The sequence below is a fragment of the Podarcis melisellensis genome (genome assembly GCF_964234715.1).
Source record: "Podarcis melisellensis genome assembly, chromosome: 3".
In the NCBI taxonomy this organism is placed as follows: domain Eukaryota; kingdom Metazoa; phylum Chordata; class Lepidosauria; order Squamata; family Lacertidae; genus Podarcis; species Podarcis melisellensis.
Window position 1 is genome coordinate 11,603,565 of NC_138530.1, and position 13,344 is coordinate 11,616,908.

General features: G+C 45.4%; 1 protein-coding gene and 1 long non-coding RNA gene across 3 annotated transcripts in view; both read left to right on the plus strand.

The window, feature by feature from the left end:
- LOC309365973 overlaps positions 1-13,344 on the plus strand; it is a 103,971-nt gene that overhangs the window by 31,814 nt on the left and 58,813 nt on the right. The gene's annotated exons all lie outside the window — the stretch shown is intronic.
- EFEMP1 (EGF containing fibulin extracellular matrix protein 1) overlaps positions 3,513-13,344 on the plus strand; it is a 68,645-nt gene continuing 58,813 nt past the window's right edge. For both annotated transcript variants that reach the window (XM_081904217.1, XM_081904218.1), the window contains exons 1-3: positions 3,513-3,611; positions 12,214-12,303; positions 13,325-13,344. The exon at positions 13,325-13,344 is cut by the window's right edge and continues 68 nt beyond it. In XM_081904217.1, the coding sequence (XP_081760343.1) occupies positions 13,329-13,344 (16 nt within the window). In that variant the 5' untranslated portion in view covers positions 3,513-3,611; positions 12,214-12,303; positions 13,325-13,328. The remainder of the gene's footprint in view (positions 3,612-12,213; positions 12,304-13,324) is intronic.

Consider the following 13,344-nt stretch of genomic DNA (forward strand, 5'->3'; position numbering starts at 1 on the left):
TAAAAAGTACTATGTGTTTGCTGGATCATGCCCCCCACATTCTGCTCTGCTCACCTGATCAATTGCTACAGCATTTTATTCCTTACCAGATTTTTATAAATTTTTTTGCCATTTTCCCCCCAAACCCAAACTTTTTTTACAAGTGTCCATCGAACGCTCCCTACTGATCTTCTACTGACTTGACCTTTTCGGTCAAGAACCTGATGTTGAAAGACAGGGTAGAGTGGTCATATGGTGCAAATCCAGATTTGTTTATTTTCTTTATTTTGCCATTTGTACTTCTTCTTTCTCAGAAAGGGGTAGGCGCTAGGCTACTGAAATGGTTCAGTTCCAGACCATTTTCCAGAAGGTTAGGTCTATTTCAGCAGGTAAGTTTGTGGCGCTTTCAAGACTCGGCACATAGAGTGTGACACAAGTGTTAAAGCTTATTTTATTTATTTCACACAGCTTTTGCACATGCAGTTTAAAGACAGAATGTGTTTAGTTTGTGGCGTAAGCTTCAAAGATGATGCCAGGAGTGCCAACTTGGTCCCGCGACTGCGGGTGCCCAGGGTCGTGGGTGCCATGGCCCTGGCACTGAAATGTGTGGGTGCCCGGCCCCTTCATGGGGAATTCTGTGGGTGCTTGGCACTGGCAGAGGAAAAGGAGTGCAAGGGGAGCATACCGCCCCAGGCAGTGTGATCCCCGTGGGGTGCCATCGTGGCTGCTCCTCCGCCTGCCCGCGCTGAGCGCCACGCCCCCAGGACGCACATCATGCCCCTGTGGGTGGTGTGCCATGCCCCCGGAATGCATGCCAGGACCAACCCTGCCTGCTCTCTGCCACTGGTGCCTGGGCACCCAGGATCCCAGGGAGTTGGCACTTGTGGTTGATGCCATAGTCAGGCACAAAGTCGTACAGTGGTACCTCGGGTTACATACACTTCAGGTTACATACGCTTCAGGTTACAGAGTCCGCTAACCCAGAAATAGTACCTTGGAAGAAGATTGGGAAAAAATTTAAAGACTATTTACAGAAACATTGTAAAATTAATGAATGTTAGAAGGATGCTGGAATGAAGTTATATGGCTTTAGCAGAAATGTTATAAAGAATTAAGTAAAAATAGATTGTTAATGGGCCAAAGGGGAAAAAGTGTGTTAAGATAAATTATAGGACAAAAACTGAAAAAGATGGAAAGGATTTGCTGAAATAGCTAACTGTTTTGTTAAGATAAGTAGTGTCTTTTGTTTTTTTATGTATTGTAATGTATTGTTTTGCTTTGTTTAACTTTTTATTCTTTTTTCTGTAATCTTTAAACTCTTAATAAATATTACTTTAAAAAAACAGAAATAGTACCTTGGGTTAAGAACTTTTCTTCAGGATGAGAACAGAAATTGTGTGGCGGCAGCGGGAGGCCCCATTAACTAAAGTTTCAGGTTAAGAACGGACCTCCAGAACGAATTAAGTACTTAACCCAAGGTACCACTGTATTTGAAAAGTTTCCATGTCTGTTAAATGCCAGAAATTTTACAAGGAAGGGGGGAAACGGGGAGGGCATAAACAATATTTTTAGATTTAGCATGTTCCACTGAATGCAAAACTAGACTGCTAAGAACTGTTTTGGGCTTCTAATTTCCACTCCAAGAATCTGTTGAACCTCAAACGGTGCTAGGGGAAAATGCATTTTATTTACAGTGGTACCTCGGGTTACAGATGCTTCAGGTTACAGACTCCACTAACCCAGAAATAGTACCTCGGGTTAAGAACTTTGCTTCAGGATGAGAACAGAAATTGCGTGGCAGCAGCAGGAGGCCCCATTAGCTAAAGTGGCGCCTCAGGTTAAGAACAGTTTCAGGTTAAGAACGGACCTCCGGAACGAATTAAGTTCTTAACCCGAGGTACCACTGTATTTGCCGAAGCAATTGAACACACAACTTACGGAGACTGAACAAGATTGACGACAAAATATAACACCTACACCCGGAGAGCGGCACTGGTTGCTGATTTGCTATCCAGCCAAGTTCAAGATGAGGCTAAAAACCCCTTAACAACTTGGGACCAGTTTTGCTGCAAGATCACCTTACCCCCGTATATGCCTACTTGACCTCTTCAAGGGCCAGAACTGCCATTGTTGCCTGTGCCGCATAATACCCATTCCGCATGTGTAGGAAAGCAATATTTTACTGTGACAGCACCTACACTTTGGAACTCCCTGCTACAGTGCCGGATTACCAAATAGGCAGAGTACCCACTGGTCTATGGACCCCACTCGTTTTAGGGGCCCTGAGACAATGGATCGAAGTAATACGCGGAATAAAATTGGTTTGTTACAATTGTTGGTTGGTGAAATCAAACATATTGGGAGATAATTTGCGAGGGGAGGCCCCCGAGATTTCAGCTGCCTAGCAGACTCCACAGGGGCCTGAGACCTGCGGGAATAGGGAGGTATACAAATAATAATAATAATAATAATAATAATAATAATAATAATAATAATAATAGTAATAATTGTTATGTACTGAAGTTGTCACCCCCTGGGCCAGCAGGGGGATATTGTAGATAGTTTTCACTCAGGTCCACATATGCAAATAAGGAATCGAAAGTGACGTTCAGTGATTTGATAGTTACAGAAAGTTGTTACTGTTGCATTGTAGTGGAGCTCTATATAAGCAGGCTGGCTGAACCCTTCAGTTCAGTTCTGTTCTGGCCTGTGAATAAACAAGAGCTGTTTGAAGAATCGCTGTGTCATCTGATATGTTCACCCACAACTTAACAACAACAACAATTAATCCAGCACTGCCCTCTCAATGGAAACCAGGCAGGTGCCTTCACTGCATTCTTTTGGCACCTGCTAACATTTTTGTTTAGACAAGCTTACCTAGACGTGTAGAACATCCATGTATATTTCAATCTGTTTTAACTTTACGGCAGATTTAATTTTTTCAGTGCATGCAGTAGTTGTTTCCATTGATGATTTTATTGCCCCATCTAAATCGCTTTGAGTTTCCTTGCAGTCACTTTTACAATCAAGCGGTGTATACATTTCGTGAAACAGAGGAAAGAAGCTTTGGAGTTTGTGCCTCGCCCGGTCTTTTAAGGTGCCACAAACTCTTTACTGCGTTTGGGGGGGTTGGACTAGATGACCCTTGGTGTCCCTTCCAACTCTGCAGTTCTGTGATTCTATCAAACAGACCACGGCAGGGCTACCCTTGTGGAACGCGCCCTGAAGAGGAATCCCTTTACTGAGCAGCGCCTTCCATTGAAAGAAGAAGCGCAGAGCGCAAAACAAAACACGAAAATAATTAATTCTGGGTTTGCACCGCGCGACCTCTCCTCCGCCCTGTGTTTCGACATCAGGCTCTTCTCAGAAATGGTCAAGTCAGCGGAAGATCGGTAGGGGGCGTCCAATGGATGCAAACAGTAGCCGGGAAGTTTGTCAAAGATCTTTGCAAAGGGAGGCGGTGCGGGGAACACGCTCCATCTGCGAGCGCAGCGCAGCGAAGGCGCAGGCTTAACCTGCCGTTGGGGAGAGAGCTTTTAGCCTGGCTCGCTTCGGGAAGGGAGTCCACCCTCTTCCCTCCTCACCTAAGCTGCGGTCTTCAAGAGGGGCATCGCGTTCTTGCGGCTGTGCAGGTAAGGCGCGCCCGGATTCGGATTCAGATTCGGATTCCGATGGCACGCAGCGGCGGCGGAAGAGGAGAGAGAGAGAGAGGTGATTCCTCGCTTGGTTAGGTGGGCAGATTCTTGCAAAGGAAAGTTTCTGGCGCAGCGAGATTGGCGGGTGCACATGGATCTCAATGCAAGGATCTTCCGTGCGCCGAAGTGGATGCAGTTTGCAAATCTTGCAAGCGGAGTGTTGGGGGTTTTTTTTCCCCTTGGGGTGGTTTGTGGGTCGTGTCTCCCACTCAGTCCGATTAGACCCACTGGAAAACTTGAGCGACTTCAGGAGATTGTTTTCAGCACGTAGGACTTGGGGTACCACCCTCAGCTGGGAAGGTTTTTTAGTCCAGGGGGGATAGAAAATTTAGGGTTGGTGTGGGGAGAAAAGCAATCGTTGTTTGCTTTTACATATATTAAATTTATATCCTGCCCTTCCTCCCTAAGAGCCCAGGAGGCAACATGAGATTATAGAAAGAGGGAGAAGCAAATTGGGAAGGAGGGAGATAGTGCTCTGAACTCCGTGTCTAGCTGTGAAAACCTAAGGAATAGCAACTCATAAGGAAGCTACACTGCCTATTCAGTTAAAGGCTTCCTCTCCTATGTAGGCTGCCCTGATGGAGCGGAAACCTTTAACTGAACAGGCAGTGGGAACTCTGTGGTCCTTAAACACCATTTTAGGGAGTTAATTCTCCTTGAATTCCACGGGACTTCAGTTTCTGAAACTCAAATATGTTTAGGGTCCAGTCTGTTTGGGGTAGTAGACAGAGGCGGTTTTAGGGCAGCGCGACCGGTTTGGCCACACTGCAGGGGGCGCCACAACAATGCTGTAGAACAGAGAGGGGGGGCTTTGAATTTGAGAGCCCCAAGTCCACCACTCCAATCGATCAGAATAGTGAGAGGTGACTAGGCAATGCCGTAACAAAAATAATAATATCCAAAAGAGAAAGCCAACCTGGAACTTTATTCTCCGGGGAGAGAGGAGGTTTCTGGACTTAACAAAGGATACCTTTCTTAAAATAAGGGGGCTGGCTGGTAGTTGAGAGCCAGAGTGGCACAGGGGTCAGGGTGTTGGGCTGGATATTGGGGAGACACCTGTTCAAAGCCCCACTCAGCCAGGAAACTCGCAAGGTAACCTTGGACCAGTCACGCCCTCCCAGCCCAGCCTACCTCTCAAGGCTGTTGTGAGGATAAAATGGGGGAAAGGGAAGAACAGCGTATGCCACCTTCAGCTCCTTGGAGGGAAAGTAGCATATGGATGTGGTAATAAAAGAAAGAAAATCAGTAAAGCCAGGGAGTGCTTGGTGCTGTTATATGCTGAGGTCGCAGGTTCGATCCCTGTATAGGATGGCTGCATATTCCTCCATTGCAGGGGGTTGATTCTAGAATTTAATGCATTTCTTTCTGTGCCCATACATTCCACACACAGAGACACCAGTTCTTGATGAAGCAGGTAAAATGGTAAGCTGCAAGGACTTGGTGGTTTTGCAGCTACATTACCCTGAGGCAGACCATTCCAGCTGGCAGCAGTTGAGGGTAGTGGGGCGTTCCCACAGCCTTCGTACCTGCTTTAAATTTTTAGAGATGGGGGAGGAAAGCAGGGGAGGAAATGTGGGGGACCTAGATAGGTAGGGTGCTGTGTTATGTAAGAGAAAGGGGGGAAGGTGTAAAAGAAAGAGTGTGTGGAGAACCGATCATGTATCAATGGGGTTCGTCCTTTGAATGGCGGCACGGGGTGTTTGAGTGAGAATGAATGGATACTGTATGAATGGGGTGAACGGGTGGGGGTGAGAAAGAGAGCAGGGTGTGTCCTGCAAAAATAGCTGCTAGTTGCTACATCAGAGATGGCGAACCTGTAGCCCTCCAGATCTCGTTGGGCTACAACTCCCATGATCCCTCACCACAGGCCTTGCTGGCCGGGCCTAATGGGAGCTGGGGTCCAGCAACATATGGAGGGCCACAGATTCCACGCACACCCTCCCACTGCATCCCTGTCTGAGTTGGGCCAATGAGATGGATGTCACTTTGCCTGACATTCTGACAACCTTTTGGACCAACCTGATATTCATCCTCTAGCATAGGGCGTTAAGCACCGGCATTATGCCGCGTGCTATATTTAGGCCGCTGTAAGCCTGGGGGTTGTGCTGTGGGTTAAACCACAGAGCCTAGGACTTGCTGACCACATGACCCGGAAGCTGTACGCCGGCTCCCTCTGCCAATAAAGCGAGATGAGCGCTGCAACCCCAGAGTCAGTCACGACTGGACCTAATGGTCAGGGGTCCCTTTACCTTTTTAAGCCTGCCGATCCTAGCTGATTGTACTTTGCATCCAGGTCGCTGATTGACTTTGAAATTAACCACTTGCTGTTTCGCCTGTGGCAAGTAAGAATTTTTTCCAGGTGACCAAACAGGAATATTTCTGTAAAATGGAAGAGAAAAGTTCCCTTTCTGCATTCCTTTTTAAGGCTGCTGATACGCTGCAAATGGTGTATGTGTGTAGTGAACAGGCAGGTAAAATGTTTCTAACTTTGGTGGATTTATTGGCAAGACTGCCCTAAATATATTCCACTTCTACTAAAGGGGGGGGGGTAAATGTTGGTTGCTTCCTGCAAGACCGTAAGCCCTGAACCTGTGGAGCCTTTTCTGTAGATGGCACTGAAGGTACCTGAATGAGATACCATATTTTTTGCTCTATAAGACTCACTTTTTCCCTCCTAAAAAGTAAGGGGAAATGTATATGCGTCTTATGGAGCGAATGCAGGCTGCGCAGCTATCCCAGAAGCCAGAACAGCAAGAGGGATTGCTGCTTTCACTGCGCAGCGATCCCTCTTGCTGTTCTGGCTTCTGAGATTCAGATTTTTTTTTTCTTGTTTTCCTCCTCCAAAAACTAGGTGCGTCTTGTGGTTTGGTGCGTCTTATAGAGCGAAAAATACGGTATATTGTGCTGGAACCAGAAGATGCATTGCCTAAGAGAAGACACTTGATAACGAGTCTGAATACTCTAGTTGTAGAATACTCTAGCACTGGAATGGGGCTGAAGTAAGAAACATATCCACTGGATTTTGTACACCTTAATCTGATCCAGTAAAAGAATTCTCAAGCCCTTGTGTTTTGTGGAAACAGGAAGCATAGCAGAAGGGACCTCTGGCAACCTTCACATAATTATACTTACAATTTATATAGCAGAATTTGAAGGGGTGAATGCATCCATAGAATTGTTCTGGCAGTGCAGGAGCGTTCTGACCCACAGTTCTGGGGTTCCCCCAACCTTCTGGAGCAGATTTGAAGAGGGCATGGACCACACACAGGAGGAGGAGGGAAGGAAAAAGGTCTGTTGTACGAGTGCAAATCCTTGTGCAGACAGGACGAGTGCACTGGATACTGCCCAAAGCTTTTCACATACCTTATTGTGATAGTCCTTACAACACCCCTGTGATGTAGGCCAATATTATGATTGTTGTTTCTTCCTTTGAACACTTAAAGAAAAGAAAATATTGGGGAGTAACTCCCCTACATATTGTCACAAGAAAGGGGAAAGCGTTCTTTCCCAAGATAATTGCTCCCTTTGCTTCTGTCCAAGGTTGAAGATGGAAGAAAGCAAAAATTACCACATGCTAGTGTGGCAGTTCCGGGTTTTAGAGATGCATTTCAGGATGATGTGGGTGTGAACCAGCTGCAGATGCTGTGGTATAGAGATGTATTATGTTTTCAATGTGTGATCGTAGAATCATAGAATCAGACCAGTGCTTTATTTCTAAGCACAAAACTCTCCCGCCTTCTTATGCTTTTTATTTGAGTTACTTTTCATTTATTAAACTTCCGAGTTGATTGTCACCTGAACATCTTCAAGCAACTTACATACAGTTGATAGACTGATAGATACACACACACTGATAGATAGACACACACTGATAGATACACACACACACACATACATAATACTGTATGCTTAAGTTCACACGTGCACCATCATCATTTAGTGCAAACAGCACCAGGAGTTGATATGGCATATGTGACTCGGGCATTGATGCTCAAAGGTTTGGTGTCAAAACTCCCACCATTGCAGGCTCAACACTTTTTAAATGGGACGTCCTCTGTACATGAGGTCAAGAGATAAGAGTGGATTTCTTGTGTCGCTTTTTAGAGCCCTTTCACACATTACGCAGAGGCTGACCTAGGTTTGCCACCTCGTGTACACTCAAAATACCTCAGAGGTGTTATAATATGGCATCTTTAGGCAGCTGCTGATGCTGCAAAGCCCTTTTTGAAAGCAACTGGGAGTCACCATGCTCATCTCCCACAATGCCCCACAAAGATGCAACATCAGGGGCATTATGGGAAATTAACATGGCGGCTCCCAGCCGCTCAGCACAGCACTGCTGCCACTGCCTCAAGTCCCAAAGGCGGTGGGCCACCCAAAAAATGAGACATTTTGCCCAGCTTCCCCTTAAACCTGGAGTCAGTTTAGTTGCTATAAATGTAATATCTGGCCCATAATGAGGGTCTGTTCCTGATCCTTGCAGGTGGTTACATAGCAAAAAGCCAATTCTGCGATCAGCCTCTTTCTTGCCAAGACCAGGCAGCTTCTCATTCCTTTTCTGATGGGAAAATCCTATGTGGTCGCTGATGGCTGTTTAGAGAAGATTATAGGTTAGCTTCCTACACTTCCTATATATTGCATCTGTGGTTGGCCACTCTGGAAAGAGGACGCAAGAGGCCCCGGTACCTCTGCTCCTCTCTCTCCCTCTGTTCCCACCACCATTGGGCTCAGGAGCAACTTAGGCTGGGAAATGTGGACCAGCACATTGCTGGAGGGAAGAGAGTGCAAATTCAATAGTGACATATAAGAACATGGAGGTCTGCCTTGTATTGAGTGAGAACACAGTTCCATCTAGATCCGAATTGCCTACTGGCAATTGTGGCGATCACACAGGGTCCCCGGACGTTTCACCGCCTTTTGATCCCTGTGCCACCACTTTATTTCTCGCTGCCACCACCCAGGCCCTACCTGGTACAATACTGAGTCCAGTCAGGGTTAAAACCACAGAGCCTAGGACTTGCTGATCAGAAGCTCAGCAGTTCGAATCCCCGTGACGGGGTGAGCTGCCGTTGCTCAGTCCCTGCTCCTGCCAACCTAGCAGTTTGAAAGCACGTCAAAGTGTAAGTAGATAAATAGGTACCACTCCAGCGGGAAGATAAACGGCATTTCCGTGCACTGCTCTGGTTCGCCAGAAGCGGCTTAGTCACGCTGGCCACATGACCCAGAAGCTGTACACCGGCTCCCTCGGCCAATAAAGCGAGATGAGCGCCGCAACCCCAGAGTCGGTCAAGACTGGACCTAATGGTCAGGGGTCCCCTTTACCTTTAACAAGTGTGTGGTTTCATAAACGGTATCGGTCCATTACAATCATGGGGTGCCTATCCAGACCTATAACTTCTGCTCCCTGCTCTCACTCACTAAACCACCTCTCAGATACTTACTTGTCTTCCTAGCCCCTAACTGTTCCTGACTCAGCTTATTTTACTACACTAACTCAACCTACCCACAGACTCTATCCCAATTCACTCCAAGCAACCACCCAACTCCCAACAAACGAACTCCTTTGCCCCTCCCAGAGCTGGTTTTATAGTCCCTCTGACTCCACCCCCCTGGGTTCTGATTGGGTAAGTTGTTTAACTATTTCACCTCCAGCACTCTCATATGTTAATGTCACAGCAATATTGGCAGTGGCTCCAACGTTATCATGTGCTATTCTCAAAAGCTGCTACACGCCCTCCGGCCCCACAAAAATGCTTAAGCTGCCAGATTCTATTCCCCACTTCCATACCCTCCAACATTTTTCCAATGCAAATAGGGACGTACCATTCCATAATGATAATTTTACTATTTATACCCCACACATCTTACGGGGTTGCCATAGCCACTCTAGGCAGCTTCCAACATATATAAAAAACATAATTAAACATTTTTAAAAACTTCCGTACACAGAATTGTCTTCAGACGGTTTGGGGGTTGGATAATTTCATACCCTCCATCATTTCTCCAATGAAAATAGGGACATCCTAAGGAGAAGTGGGACATTCCAGACGGCTTCTCTAAATTACGGATGCCCCTGCGAAATAGGGACACTTGGAGGTTCTGCAAGAATCTTTATTGTCATTGCCCCATACAGAACAACGAAACTGGGGGGGGGGGGGAATCTTCATAAGACATTCAAAACCAACAAGCCTGCTATCCCAGCTATCCCAACCTGGTTAGCCCCCTAAAAACTCTGATACCCCATTTTTAAAATACAATATACTCCCATAGCGTGTGAATAGTCTCCCATAGAAACTAATGTGAAACCAGCAGCAAGTCAATTTAAGGCCAGCAATAAAAATCAGTATTAAGCACCAGCGCAGATTAAAACAAAGCCCTCTAATCAACCTGGAATGGATTTTAAGAATTAAAAAGTTGCTTCGCCCTTCGGCAAAGCATAGAGAGCGGTGGAAGACTTGCATAGCTTTTCCATAAAAAGTGGGGCTGTCTGGTTGTATATAGGCCCTTGTGCCACACATACCCCGCCCCCCAGCAGTGGGGCAGGAGCTGTTTTCTCTTTTGTGCTGTCATTTGATGCAGTTCCAGGTGGAAGGGCAGTTATCCAGGAAAGGGGAAGCCTACACACTTAGCCTTGCCAACCTGGTTGCTTTGTTTACAAGACATGAGCTTGCATCATAGGGAAGCAGTTCCCATTCTTCTGTGCTGAGTCGGCTGGGACAAGGAGGTTCCTTCCGTAGGATGTGTTCACCCTGAGGCATCCCATAGAATTGTAGAATTTTACCACTGGAAGGGACCACAAGGGTCATCTAGTCCAACCCCCTGCAATGTAAGCATCTTTTGCCCAATGTGGGGCTGGAACCTAGAAATTAAGAGTCTCATGCTCTACGGACAGTGCTACCCATCACAAGGGGATATCCCTCCCCCCAAATAAAGCTTATTTGCATGTGCTTTTTGAAACATCCCTCAGCTCACACCACCCTAATTATCTCCCCCTGTTCCTTTTCTTGAGAGAGGAAAGCAGTTTGATGACACTTATAATATGGGGCCTTAATTCAAGCCTTCTTGTGCATTGAAAGAATTCAAGTCCGGGCTCCCTGCTGGTTGACCTTTGAGGCTATATTAGCATAAATGCATTGTGCTGTACCATGCAAGGATCGGGGCGGGGGGGGGGGATCCTCAGCCAATCAGGACCCCTCCCTCCTTGGGATCTGTATGCTTGCAACACCCCTTCATACGGAAGGTTCATTTATTTATTTTTAAATATAATTTTTATTAAGTTTTCTATATTTCATTACAAACCAAAAATCAAAGGGGGGGGGGGAATCCATAACTTGAAGCATTGCTTAAATAAAGCATCAACTTTCTTCCCTCCCTCTAACAAACTTCCACACACCTTTACCAATTTCTTCGCATACCTAGATCCATTTTTTTACCTTGTGTCCATCTTTTAGCAATCACCTTCTTATATGTAAATCAGCTCCTTAATTTCCCATTACAAAACATTTCAACTCAAACCTACAAACGTTTTCAACTGTTTACAATTTTCTTTCATACAAAGTATAAATTTGCCCCAGTCTTTTTGGAACAGCTCATCACGCCGATTCCGAATCTTTCCCGTCAGCTTAGCTAGCTCTGCATATTCAACCATCTTTACTTGCCAATCTTCCAATGTGGGGAGTTCTTTTTGCTTCCATTTCTGGGCCAGGAGTATTCTTGCAGCTGTTGTGGCATACATAAACAAGCTTACATATTTTACTTGAATTTCCTCAATTAACCCCAGCAAAAAAGCTTCTGGTTTTTTTTACTAAAGTTATACTTAAATACCTTTTTCAATTCATTATATATAATATCCCAGAAGGCTTTAATCTTAGAACAAGTCCACCACATATGCAAAAAGTTCCCCTCCTTCTCCTTACATTTCCAGCAGACTTTATCCTGGTTCCTATACATTTTGGCTAGCTTACCTGGTGTGATGTACCAACAGTACATCATACGGAAGTTTCAATTCAACAATATCTGGAAGCCATGGGATCCCCACCCTTCTTCTAGTCTACCCTTCTCCCTGACACCCTAGTTTTCTATGTGCACGGAAATTGATTTGGCTCAATCGGTGAATCAACTCAGCAGAGCTGGAAAATGCAGTCAGTAGTGCAAATCGCTGGGGCTGAGAGGTGATTGCTGCCTCTTGCTGTGGGCTAAGGGTGTTAAGAGTAAGATAAAGGGTTGCAAAGAAACTATCCCAGAGATTGGCTGGCCGGTGCTGTCTGCTGAACTGGGCCTGCTTTTAAACACTTAGTACGGACCTATGCATGTTTATTTGGAAGTAAGTCCTTGATTGTGGTCAGTGGAGATGTAAAATGTACATGAGCTTGCAGCCTCGCTGGGACAAAAACATGGGAACGTTTTGAACTGACCTGAGCAATTTGGACAATGAAGTTTAAACAGAAAACAATCTGTCTCCAGAGAACAGTGGCTTTTACATTAGGCACAAATCACAGTTATTATAATAACGTCTGTGTTGTTGCCTTCCCCTCCTCAGTTCCAGAAAGGTACAAGCTTGGAGCATCACTAAACTACAAGCATCACTCTCCTGTTTGTCTCAGGGCTCAGTTCTGCCCACTCTCATCAGGTAATTTCCCCATCTTCTCTCCTAGGGTACAGTTACAGCTCTTTATCGCTCTGTGAAGCATTTCTGTTTTGTTTTGTTTTAGTTTTAAATTCCAAAAATACAAAGTTAAGGTCAATCATTCCCATCACAGGTACATTTGTTTGGCCGCTGAAGAGGACTTTATGCTGAAACACGTCCAACCAGTTGCTCTAAGAGGCTCTCACCTTTAACTCACATTTGGCCTATAAGCAGAACACAGGAGTGCATTCTTATTTCTCTGTAGTGTGCATCTCATCTTTCTCTGTAGTGTGCATCTCATCTTACAAAATATTAAAAAATATGTTTATGCTTGTATAACCTATAATCAAGTGTTTTACCTTACCTTTTTAAAATTTTATTCTGCTGAAGAGAGCAGATCTTCCATATTTGTGTGTGGTTTTATTTAAATGTCTGGTTTAAAAGAACTCATCTAAGAAAATGACGTTGAATTATAAACCGTTCAAAGTTCTGTTCCCAAAATTTTTATTCACATTTAGGTCACCCAGCAATTATGGGGGCCTACTTTTAGGTGTCGTTCAGTGAACTAATTCACTGTTAAACTGAACTAGTCCAAGCACTGCTCTGAAGTGGTACAGTGGTACCTCGCAAGATGAATGCCTCGCAAGACGAAAAACGCGCAAGACGAAAGGGTTTTTCATTTTTTTAGTTGCTTCGCAAGACGATTTTCCCTATGGGCTTGCTTCGCAAGACGAAAACGTCTTGCGAGTTTGTTTCCTTTCTTCTTAAAACCGCTTGAAGAGGTGCAGTTGCGACTGACCGTGCTTCGCAAGACGAAAAACCGCGCAAGACGAAAAGACTCGCGGAACGAATTAATTTCGTCTTGCAAGGCACCACTGTACATCCCCGAGACAGGTTTGATCCTGCACTGAAACCCCGGCATCTGCTAGGCCTCCTTTCTCAGTTCCCTGCTATTAGGAGTGCCTGCCTGTCATCTACCTGTGGTGTTGTCGTTGTTTTAAAACTGGGTTTCCTTTCTTTTAAGATCCATGATGGTGCTGTTTG